The sequence below is a fragment of the Myotis daubentonii genome, chromosome 8 (genome assembly GCF_963259705.1).
Source record: "Myotis daubentonii chromosome 8, mMyoDau2.1, whole genome shotgun sequence".
Lineage (NCBI taxonomy): Eukaryota > Metazoa > Chordata > Mammalia > Chiroptera > Vespertilionidae > Myotis > Myotis daubentonii.
The window spans coordinates 86,341,981-86,354,258 of record NC_081847.1 but is presented as its reverse complement, the minus strand read 5'-3'; the positions used below and the strand labels follow the sequence as shown (position 1 = coordinate 86,354,258).

At 40.6% G+C, this 12,278-nt stretch overlaps 1 protein-coding gene across 2 annotated transcripts in view; it reads right to left on the bottom strand.

Annotated features, from left to right (window-relative positions):
* The window catches only part of SMAD4 (SMAD family member 4), a 61,569-nt gene that overhangs the window by 19,969 nt on the left and 29,322 nt on the right, over nucleotides 1-12,278 (bottom strand). For both annotated transcript variants that reach the window (XR_009454210.1, XM_059707324.1), the window contains exons 6-8: nucleotides 8,075-8,194; nucleotides 7,864-7,980; nucleotides 6,177-6,227 (exon numbers count right to left, since the gene is read on the bottom strand). Coding sequence is in view for 1 of the 2 variants with exons in the window: in XM_059707324.1 (XP_059563307.1) it covers nucleotides 6,177-6,227; nucleotides 7,864-7,980; nucleotides 8,075-8,194 (288 nt within the window). In the remaining variant the exon portion in view is untranslated. The remainder of the gene's footprint in view (nucleotides 1-6,176; nucleotides 6,228-7,863; nucleotides 7,981-8,074; nucleotides 8,195-12,278) is intronic.

The following is a 12,278-nucleotide window of genomic DNA, read 5'->3' as shown; positions in this document are numbered from 1 at the left end:
GGTGCACCAAGAGTGTCCACCTCAGGTAACTGGGGAGGCTGAGCCACTGGGCCCTACGGGACACCTAGCACACAAAACCACTCTACCAACACAGGGAAGCATAAAAAATGCAGAGACAAAGAAACAGGTCACAAATGACAGAAATGGAGGAAAGCAAACGACTGGATATAGAGTTCAAACCACGTTTATAAGGTTTTTCAAGAATTTTATGGAAACCGGTGATAAATTTAGTGAGACCCTGGATATGAAAAAAGGCCAACTAGAAATTAAGCATACACTGACTGAAATAAAGAATAATATACAGAGATCCAACAGCAGACAAGAGGATCCCAAGAATCAAGTCAAAGATTTGAAATACAAAGAAACAAAAAATACCCAACCAAAAAAGAAACAAGATTCCAAAAATATGAAGATAGTGTAAGGAGCCTCTGTGACAACTTCAAGCATACCAACATCAGAATTATAGGGGTACCAGAAGAAGAGAGAGGGCAAGATATTGAAAACCTATTTGAAGAAAGACAGAAAACTTCCCCTACCTGGTGAAAGAAATAGACTTACAAGTCCAGGAAGCGCAGAGAACCCCAAACAAAAGGAATCCAAAGAGGACCACACCAAGACACATCATAATTAAAATGCCAAGAGCAAAAGACAAAGAGAGAACCTTAAAAGCAGCAAGAGAAAGACAGTCAGTTACCTACAAGGGAGTACCCATACGACTGTCAGCTGATTTCTCAACAGAAACCATGCAGGCCAGAAGAGAGTGTCAAGAAATATTCAAAGTGATGAATAGCAAGAACCTACAACCAAGGTTACTTTTTCCAGCAAAGCTATCATTCAGAATAGAAGGTCAGATAAAGAGCTTCACGGATAAGAAAAAGCTAAAGGAGTTCATCACCACCAAACCAGCATTATATGAAATGCTGAAAGGTATTCTTTAAGAAGAGGAAGAAGAAAAAGGAACTCTTACCATTTGCCACAGCATGGATGGAACTGGAGAGCGGATAAATACCACAGGATCTCACTCATTTGTGGAATATAATGAACAACATAAACTGATGAACAAGGACTGATCCAGAGACAGAGAGGCATTGATTGGACTGTCGGGCCTTGGAGGGAAGGTAGGGGAGGGTAGGGGTAAGGGGGAAAGATCAACCTAAGGACTTTTATGCAAGCATATAGGCCTAACCAATGGACACGGACAACGGGGGGGTGAGGGCATGAGCGGGGGGCGGGGGGAGTAGGGGGTAACGTGGGGATAAGGATACATATGTAATATCTTAATCAATAAAAAATATATTAAAAAAAATAAATAATACCAAGACAATAGATTTTTAAAAATTACAAAAATATCAGACAATATTCACATTTAATAACCAGTTGATTTTTACAGAAACAAACCCTTAGTTTCAATGGCAAAGCCTCTGATTTGGTAGTATCTAATTAGTTCCATAATAACTTAGAGTCAGTATTTTTATTCTGCCAATAGAATATATGTCAATGGAATAGATGTAACGTAAGTCACATGTATTCTTGAAAATGAATGTGCAGAAATCTCAATACATAATTAAGCAAGGTTAATTTTTGGTAACATATTAAATATATATGTTTTAATACAAAAGAAGAAATCTGATATATTTAAAACTCTATGTTTTAATAGAATTTATTTTTAGAGAATTTTTAGATTCATAGCAAAACTGAGGAGAAGATACAAACATTTTGCATATTTCACCTGCCCCCACATATGCACAGCCTCCCTCAGGGTCAAAATTCAGTGTGGTATTTTTGTTATAATGTATAAACCCATATTGATATCTTATTATCACCCAAAGTCGATAGCTTACCTTATGGTTCACTCTTGGAGTTACATTTAATGGGTATTAACAAGTGTATAATGGCATGTATCTACTATTATACTATCAGATAGAGTAGTTTCATTGCCCTAAAAATCATCTCTGCTCTGCTTATTTATACCTTCCTCTTCACTAACCTCTAGAAAACACTGATCCTTTTAGTATCTCCATAATTTTGCCTTTTTCAGAATGTCATATAGTTGGCATCCTACAGTATGTACTCTTTACAGAGTGACTTTTTCACTTGATAGTAAGTTTCCTCCAAGTCTTTTCATTGCTTGATAGCTCATTTTTTGTTGTTTGATTTGTTGGTTGTTTTTTGTTTGTTTTTGGTCTTCTTTATTTTTTTGTTTAGTTTTTGTTTTAACACTGAATAGTATTCAGTAGTCTAGTTATCTAAATGTACCACACTTTGTTTATCCATTCACCTACTGAAGGACATCATTTTGGTTGCTTCCAAGTTTCAACAAATATGAATATATCAGTTCTAAGCATCTAAGTGCAGGCTTTTGTGTGGACAAATTTTCAACTCCTTTGGGTAAATACCAAGGAGAACAATTACGGGGAAAGTGGTAAGAATATGTTTAACTTTGTAAGAAACCTTCAAACTATCTTGCAAAGTGGCTGTGCCATTTTACATCCATAGTAGCAATGCATAGACATCCCTGGGGCTCCATATCCTTGTCAGCATTTAGTGGATTTCGTCCATTCCAGTGGCTGTGTAGTGATATCTCACTGTTTTAATTCTCATTTCTCTGAAGACATAGGATGTAGAACATGTTATTTTCCACTTGTATATATTCTTTGGTGTCTGCTCAGGCCTTTGGCCCATTTTTAATATATTTTTTAAATTTTTCTTTTGTCATGTTCTACAAGTTATTTGTATATTTTGGATAATAATTCTTTTGCAAATATTTTCTCCTAATCTGTAACTTGTCATTTTCCTCTCTTTATGTCTTTTGTGGAGCAGAAGTTTTGAGTTTTAATGAAAACCGGGTTATCCATTACTTCTTTTATGGATCATGTCTTTGGTATTGTATTAATCATGTGTTTTATATATGGTCCATACATATAACTATATGTAATTATATATTTTACATTTATGAAATATTATCTACATTTGTATTTTACAGTATATTAAATATGTGATGATATATACTAACATAAAACATAATTTAGGATGCTCAATGACTAAAAATAAACAGTACTAAAGACAAAAAAAAAAAAATACAGTGGGGCCTTGATTTACGAGTTTCCTGACTAACAAGTTTTTTGAGATACCAGCTGTCTCTCGGCCAATTTTTTGCATTGAGTTGATAGAGTAATTTGAGTTAACGAGCTCCTTAACAAGCTCTGTCTCGGAACGAATTAAACTCGTAAGTCAAGGCCCCACTGTAATCCTATACAATAGAAGCCTAATATACTAAGTGCCAGTCGGTCATTCAACCAATCAAAGCATAATATGCTAATGATATGCTAAGGTTGCTCAACTGCTCGCTATGATGTGCACTGACCACCAGGGGGCAGATGCTCCAACTGATAGGTTAGCTTGCTGCTGGGGTCGGGATGATCAGGACTGAGCAAGACAGGCTGGACAAGCCCTGGAGCCCTCCCTCGGTAACCTCCCCGGCTGATCAACCTCCTGCATCCCTCCCTGGCCACAATTGTGCACCGGTGGGGTCCCTCGGCCTGGCCTACGCTCTCTCGCAATCCAGGCTGTGGGGGCTCCCCCCACCCCCAGCCGAGTGCACGAATTTTGTGCACCAGGCCTCTAGTAATATTTATAAAAAGCAGGATCATGGTTACTGCTGGGGTAAGGGGGGGCGGGGGGGAAGTTTTTGACAAACAAAATGCCCGAGGTAGGAAGGTTTTTGTGGGTGCTGCAATATTTTAGTTTTCAATCTGGGTGGTGGTTATATAGGTATTGGCTTTAATGTTATTCATTAGATTATATGAATCCATGTTTTATACACTTTTCTATGTATTATATTTCCCAATAAAAATCTGTAATAATAAAAGCATAATATGCTAATTAGACCAGACACCCTTCCAGACGACCTTTCAGATGAAACTGTGGTGGCGGGGGCCGAGGCAGAGGCAGCCAAGGCAGCAGTAGCCGCTGCTACGGTAGGGGCAGAGCCCCTTGCACAAATTTCGTGAATCAGAATTTTTCTCCAAATCAAAATAAGTATTATTTGCATCCTAAATAAGCACAAAGTTTACACACTGCTGGTGAGCATGGTAAAAGTGCTTTATATACTCTAATGTGTAAATCAATTTGGCCTTCTGATACAGAAATTCTTCAAATCTCTTCAAATGAAGAGTTATAAGCATCAAGATCTTACCCTCAATGTTTTAACAGCCAGATGAATAAATGGAACCAACATAAATAATAAATAATAAAACATTGTTTAAGAAAATTATACAGATCTATTTGAGAAAGTATATGTTATCCTTTAAATTAATCATTATGGTAACTATAGAAATATTTTTTAAAAATCTTTTTTAGAAATATATACTAAAGTATCCTATATAATAAAGATTAACCCTCACACCCTCACAATATGGCTGCCTATGACCAGGCCAGCAGGGGGGTTAGAGGGACGACTAAACCACTAAACAGCAGGCTGCGCGGGGCGACCAGGCCAGCATGGGGGCAGTTGGAGGTGACCAGGTCGGGGGGGGGAGGATGGGCAGTTGGGGGTGACCAGGCTGGCGGGGGGGGGGGCGTTAGGAGCAACCTGGCTGGCAGAGGGGCGCAGTTGGGGGCAGTCAGGCCAGCGGGGGGGGGGGGGGGCAGTTAGGGGTGACCAGGCAGGCAGGCGAGCAGTTAGGAGCCAGCGGTCCAGGATTGTGACAGGGATGTTCGACATCCCCCGAGGGGTCCCAGATTGGAGAGGGTGCAGGCTGGGCTGAGGGGACCCCGGGGACCCCAACCCCACCCCGGTGCACCACCACGCCTCTAGTTTACATATAAAATGACCATAGCCCTGCCAGCGTGGCTCAGTGGTTGAACATTGACCTATGAACTAGGAAGTCATGGTTCAATTCCAGGTCGGGGCACATGCCCGGGTTGCGGGCTCAATCCCCAGTAGGGGGTGTGCAGGAGGCAGCTGATGGATGATTCTCTCTCATCACTGACATTCCTATATCTCTCTCCCTCTTCCTTCCTCTCTGAAATCAATAAAAATCTATTATGAATAAATAAATAAATAAATAAGATGGCTATATAGGATTTTCTTCAGAATAATAGATAAGGGCATGAATGAGAAGTAGGGTGGGGGGGTATGAATGAAGCAAGATTGGCCATTAATTGTTAATAGCTAAAACTGAGGGATGAGTACAGTGAGGGGGGGATCTCCCATATTATTCTGGTATTTGTTGTATGTTTGAAATTCTTTATAATAAAACATTTTTAAAATTAGAGTGAAAATTAAGGGGATGAGTTAAAATGATATACTTTGCATCTTTTTATGATAAGAAAAACAGTTATGAAGGGATAGAGGAAAGAAAAATCAAAATCCTATGTTTATGTTAAGAAGCCTTCAGCATTTTATTTCTAAACTTTTGTTTTATTACTTCCATAATTTAAGAAGTTATATTCAAACTATGAACTGAGAAAATCTACTTAGCTATGCTCTCTTTTGAGCATAATTTAATCCGTTTCTACATTTCAATTAGCCAGAGATTCCTGAATCTTCTAAGACAGATACAGTGACTTATTTTTCTTTTCAGCATCTACTTCAGATCCTTCCCTAGCTTTTTAAAAATTTTTTATTATTATTTTTAATCAGAGAGGAAGGGAGAGGGAGATAGAAACATCAATGATGAGAAAATTATTGATTGGTTTCCTCCTACATGCCCCCCCTGGGGATTGAGTCCACAACCTGGGCATGTGCCCTTGACCGAAATCAAACCTGGGACCTTTCAGTCCACAGGCTGATGCTCTATCCACTGAGCAAAACCAGCCAGGGCTTCCGTAGCTTTTTAAGTGACAATTTTACATTGTGTTCTATTTGAAACCCAGTTTCTTCTGCTGCATATTTATGTATTCAATGCTAAAACCAGCATTTTGGTATTTTACATTTTAGCTGAAGACAGCTCTCATCTTTTCTTTCAGAGACAGTTAAAAATATATATATAGACAATTTGTGTATGACTATAATGGTTACTCGTAAACTATTAACTAATGCTATGAGAACTGTACTTATCTAAACCTTAAATAACTCTGTTATTACATTAAAACCCGCATATGTGTATTTGTGAGTTTTTCTATTACCATAAAGAAAATCTAATTATAGGGAATCAATTTTAAAATATACTTACCAGGATGATTGGAAATGGGAGGCTGGAATGCAAGCTCATTGTGAACTGGCCCTAAAGAAAAGATAATAGAAATCCCAATTTTATTTATTAAAAGTTCACTAATATTAAAATTTTTGATACACCTTATTTAAATATAACTATCATACCTTAGGAGCTGTTTGGATCAAGTTTCTGCAATGTCTAAGAACTTAAAAGCTTAATTTAGATTACTTCATAATTATAATAAGCAAATACTCTTGAATTACTTTTATAGACACTTAATAGCTAACATTTAGTGCTATATGCACTAGTGCTGTTAAGCAATTTACAAAAGTTGTACATGCAAAACTTAATGTAAATTATAAATTATTCATGTAACATGTAATACAATATAATTTATAATGTAATATGTAATAATAACTCAAAGTGTTAGGTGCATTCTAAAAACAAGTGTTTATGGCTTATTAAATTAAGGCTATTTCCATAATGGAACAGTAGCTAACATAATTGAGAGATTATTATGTGTTAAGACATTGTGCTAAACATCTCACATGAATTATTACATTTATTTCTTATAACATGGGGTTAGATACTACTAATTACTACTGTTACCCTTAAGGCAGGGGTCCTCAAACTTTTTAAACAGGGGGCCAGTTCACTGTCCCTCAGACCATTGGAGGGCCGGACTATAGTTTAAAAAAAAAACTATGAACAAATTCCTATGCACACTGAACATATCTTATTTTGAAGTAAAAAAACAAAACGGGAACAAATACAATATTTGTATTTGCATGTGGCCTGCGGGCCGTAGTTTGAGGACCCCTGCCTTAAGGCTTAGAGAGATTAAATAACTTGCCAATGGTCACACAGCCAGTTAAGGGTCCAAATTCAGCACCCTTAACTACTATGCTGTCTCAGCAGCCATTAAAAATTATATTCTCTTAAGATATCAAAAAATAATAACATAACTGGAAAAAAAAACAGGATATAACAATGTACACAATATGATCTCCTCCTCCCCCCAAATTTATATATACCCATTTATATGACTGGAAGGAAAACATGACAAAGTATTAAAAGTGGTATCTCTGGGTAGCAGGATTCTTATTTATACACTTCTATGTTTCTTTTAAGTTTTCTTTGGGACTATTAACCTTATATTAGAGGGAAAAAGATTTAATCTATATGAAAGATTTATACTATTGATTTTACTAAGCCAAAAGAATAAAGTTCCTATTCTTCCTGAAACTACAAGCTATGGTTAATCAGTAGGGTATCCCTCCCAATCATGCCTGCAGATGCAATGATGGGTTCCACTTCAGAGTGTCTATGGTATGCTAAATACTACAGTGAGGGAAACCTTGAGATCTTGACACTCAAAGGGTTTCAATCAACATGGGGTGGATATACAGATACACATGAGATCTGAGAACATGCACAAAGCAAACAAACAAATGAATGGAAATCAATGTGGTGTTAATGAAACATTAGCAACGGAAAAATAAATGTATTTAGTAAACATTACTCTTCTAAAACAAAGGTATGATAACACAGTAATAAAAAATGTTTACCAAAAATACTGAAAAACTCTAATCATTTGATAAAACTAAATTGTAAAATGAACAAAAGATGTAAAAACATTTTTTAAATGGAAAAAAAACGAAGTCCTCAAAAAGAAAAGGCCCTTACAACGAAAACAAGAGCTTACAGTAATGTCCGGGATGGGGCGGCATAGGCGGGTGGTGCTGAAGATGGCCGTTTTGGTGGTGAGGCAAATTAGGTGTGTATGGTGCAGTCCTACTTCCAGTCCAGGTGGTAGTGCTGTCTAAAAATTAAGGCCCACATGGATTAATTTGTTTTTATAAAGTCTGCCTACTTCTTCTCAACTACTTAAAATATTTTAAAAAGCATGTACATACTATGATGGTAAGTAGCTGGCTGACCAGTAAATCCATTCTGCTGCTGTCCTGGCTGAGGCCCTGAAGCTATCTGCAACAATCCTTCACTATGGCTGCCTGCCAGTATACTGGCAGGCTGACCTAGAGGAACAAGAAGACATTAAGATGGCACATTTATAGATGCAATCCTATGGTTTTATACAGTAACTGAAGGACCAAATTACATGATAGTCACAACTATAAAAATGAGCAAAAAATGAACTCATTCATGGCCTATCAAATAAAAAATCCTAAAGTCTTCTATAAAAGCAAATCTTAACTTGAAGAAGTTGAAAATCATTCTATCTTAAGTAATGGCTAGCTAATTTTAGTGGCCTATTTCTTCACAATATTCCTCAAATGCCAGAAAAATCCCACTATATATCTAGGCTACCACACTAACTTCTTCAGAAGCATATCAGCTCACCCCAGCCACTCCATTCAGCTCTGAACCTTTTTGATTAGAACTCCAAAAGTCCAGGCTTAAGTAAATGTAGAAGACTGGAAAGTTCATTATTATCAGCTCAGGTACTGGTAATAATAGAATGCTAGGGTTTGATAAAAGAAAAGCAGATCAGGCAAATATTTTAAATGAAATGTGATGGATAAGGTGAGAAAATTTTTAAAAAAATTTTCAAGCTCCACTGTTTGTTATAGTATGATTGCTAGTCTTAAAAAAAAAAACTATCAGACTATCAATCTTCTTTAAAATTTTTTCATGTACTTTTAAAAATCAAGAATCATCTCTTTCCAAGAACATTAGCACACTCCTGAAATTACAGGAAACTAGTTGCCTTCTCTGTATGTAACAAAGAAGACTAAGCTTCCTCTGGCTTCTATCCAATTAAAAGCCATTCTATGATGGCTTACTGGCCTACATTTTTAAAGCCTTTTTTTTTTTTAGTGGGAAAAAACTTGATTTCTTCAAGCAAGCATTAAGTCAACTGTTTGTCTCATTTGTAAAGCACTGAAATTTTGTAATTATTACTTGTCTAATCTTCACAGGACTCAGCCCAATTAAGATGAAGTCATTTTAGCAGGCATCAACAAAGGCCCACAATTTCAACCTCCAGATACTATCAACATGTTAGCATCTGTGCTCTAGCACTAATCTATGCTGTAATGTACATTCTTTATTTCTCCATCACTGCCCATTCTCTTTGTCAACTATGTTCCCAAACTGGTAAATAAAGAGTAGATAGACTGGCCGGTGTGGCTCAGTGGTTGAATGTCAACCTATGAACCAGGAGGTCATGATTCGATTCCCAGTCAGGACATATGCCTAGGTTGCGGGCTCAATTCCAGTGTGGGGCATACAGGAGGCAACCAATCAATGGTTCTCTCTCATCACTGATGTTTCTACCTCTCCCTCTCCCTTCCTCTCTGAAATCACTAAAAACAAAAAAATATCTATCTATCTATCTATCTATCTATCTATCTATCTATCTATCTATCTCTCTCTCTCTCTCTATAAAAGGCTAAGTAACCAGCCGACCAGCTGACCAGCCAGTAGGTATGACACGCACTGACCACCAGGGGGCAGACACTCAACACAGGAGCTGCCAAGCGACAGCAACTTTATAGCGTGCCCTCTCACACTCGGGGACCCCTCAGGGGATGTCAGATTGCTGATTTCAGCCCGATCCCTGCAGGCCAGGCTGAGGGAGCCTGCTCACTCCGCTAATGCCCTTCAAGCCCTGGCACCGCCCGAGGTGCTGCTAGCCAGGGAGGGACCACGGGATGTTGGCTCCAGGGTGTGTCCAGCCCATCTTGCCCAGTCCTGCCCCACCGGCCACCTTCTAATTAATTTCTTTCGAATGTGCACGAATCCATGCACTGGGCCTCTAGTGTACGTGTGTGCGTGTGTGTGTGTATGTATGTGTATATACATATATATATATATATTAGAGGCCCGGTGCACAAAATTTGTGCACTGGGGGGGGGGGGTGCGTGAAGGTCCCTCAACCCAGCCTGTGCCCTCTCGCAGTCTGGGACCCCTCGGGGGATGACCATCTGCTGGCTGAGGCCTGCTCCCCAGGGGATTGGGCCTAAGCTGGCAATCAGACATCCCTCTGGCAGCCCGGCAGCCATCGGGGGATGTCTACTTGCCAGCGGGGAGCAGATCTAAGCTGCAGTCGGAAATCCTTAGCACTGCTGAGGAGGCAGCAGAGGCTCCCACCACCACCGCTGTACTGGCAGCCATCAGCCTGGCTTGTGGATGAGCAGAGCTCCTCCATGTGGCAACTCACTGACCACCAGAGGGCAGCTCCTGCATCGAAGTCTGCCCCCTGGTGGTCACTGTGTGTCATAGTGACCAGTCATTCCCAGTCTTTCTGCTGTTAGGGTCAGTTTACATATTACCCTTTTACTATATAGGATAGAGGCCTGGTGCACGGGTGGGGGTCGGCTGGTTTGCCCTCAATGGTGTCCCGGATCAGGGTGGGGGTCCCACTTGGGTGCCTGGCCAGCCTGGATGAGGGGCTGATGACTGTTTTCAGGCTGCCCGCACCCCCTTCAGGGTGGGGGTCCCCACTGGGGTGCCTGACCAGCCTGGATGAGGGGCTGATGGCTGTTTTCAGGCTGCCCGCATCCCCTTCAGGGTGGGGGTCCCCAATGGGGTGCCTGGCCAGCCTGGATGAAGGGCTGAGGGCTATTTTCAGGCGGGCCAAGCCTGCAACTGAAGCTCCCAGTCTCTCCTTTTTTTCTTCTTTCTTTTATTCTGGGATTTATTTACCTTCTGTAATTGAAACCTTGTTGCAGCTCCAGCTTCAAAGCCGGCTGGCTGAAAGCAGGTACCTGTGGTTTGTTTAGCTTCTATAATTGCAACATAGTTGCTTAGAGTGCAAGCACAGAGGCCAGCAGCGGAAGGCGGGGAACCTTGGCTTCCTCCATCACTGGAGCAAGCAAGCCTCATGTTCGCTTCAGCTGCCTGGCTGTCGGCCGCCATCTTGGTTGGCGGTTAATTTGCATATTGCCCTGATTAGGCCGTGGGGAAACGTAGCGGAGGTACGGTTAATTACCATATTTGTCTATTATTAGACAGGATATATCTCCTGTCTAATGGACAAACATGGTAATTGACCGTACCTCCGTTACGCCTCACATTGGCTAATCGGTGCGATATGCAAATTAACCACCAGCCAAGATAGCAGCTAATTTGCATACTGCAGGCAGGGCGGGTCAGCGCCATCCCGCCTGCCCTGCCGCCATCCAGGCCCGCTATTTGCCACCCAGGGTGGTGGGGAGGGACAGCGCCATCCTGCCTGCCCTGCCACCATCCAGGCCTGCTATCTGCAACCCGGGGTGGGGGACATCCCGTGTGCGAACCAATCTGGGGTGGCCGGGTGTCCCATGTGTGACCTGACCCAGGGCAGCGGGGTGGGACAGCATGGCTCCTCTGTCACCCCAGCTTCCTCATCACAGCTCCCTTGGGGGGCCAAAGCCTTTAGTCAGACATCCCCCAAGGGCTCCCTGGCTGCCTGAAGGATGTCTGACTGCAAGCTTAGGCCTGATCCCCTGGGGAGTGGGCCTAAGTCAACAGGTGGACATCCCTCAAGGGGTCCTGGACTGCAATGGGCACAGGCCGGGCTGTGGGACTTCCCCCCCAGACCCCGCATACAGAAATTTTTGTGCACCAGGCCTCTAGTATATATATAAGAACAGAAACACCAAGTGGTTATATCCTCACGTTTTCACATAAACACTATATCTAAGTAGTCATCTCATGTAGCAAATCCAAAAGATACTGCTTTTAAGATATGAAATGAATTAAAGAGGGGGAAAGTTGGTATGCTTTACTCAAAAACTCAATTATATAAATCAGTTCTCCATTTATTCCAAAGATCAAATTTATATATTGAATCTGATCTGATATTAAAGTAAACAGAATAATGCTCCCTTTGGTAGGGACCAACAAAGTATCCGTCCAAATCTATTAACATCTAGTGCTGATGTGGGCTTAGATACAATCTCCTTAGCAACCAGGTGCAAATAACATATACATGCCAACAACCTGCTCTGTGATTAATTTTACAAAGCTATTCCAAGCAGCAAATTGTCCAGCTATTTGTGACTGTAAAAATAAATAACAGCAGTAACAGAACCAAGTCATTATTACCTTGATCAGGCCCAAGAAAAGTTGAACCTAATAGCCCTGTGCCAGAGAAGGTGGCACCTCTATTATGGG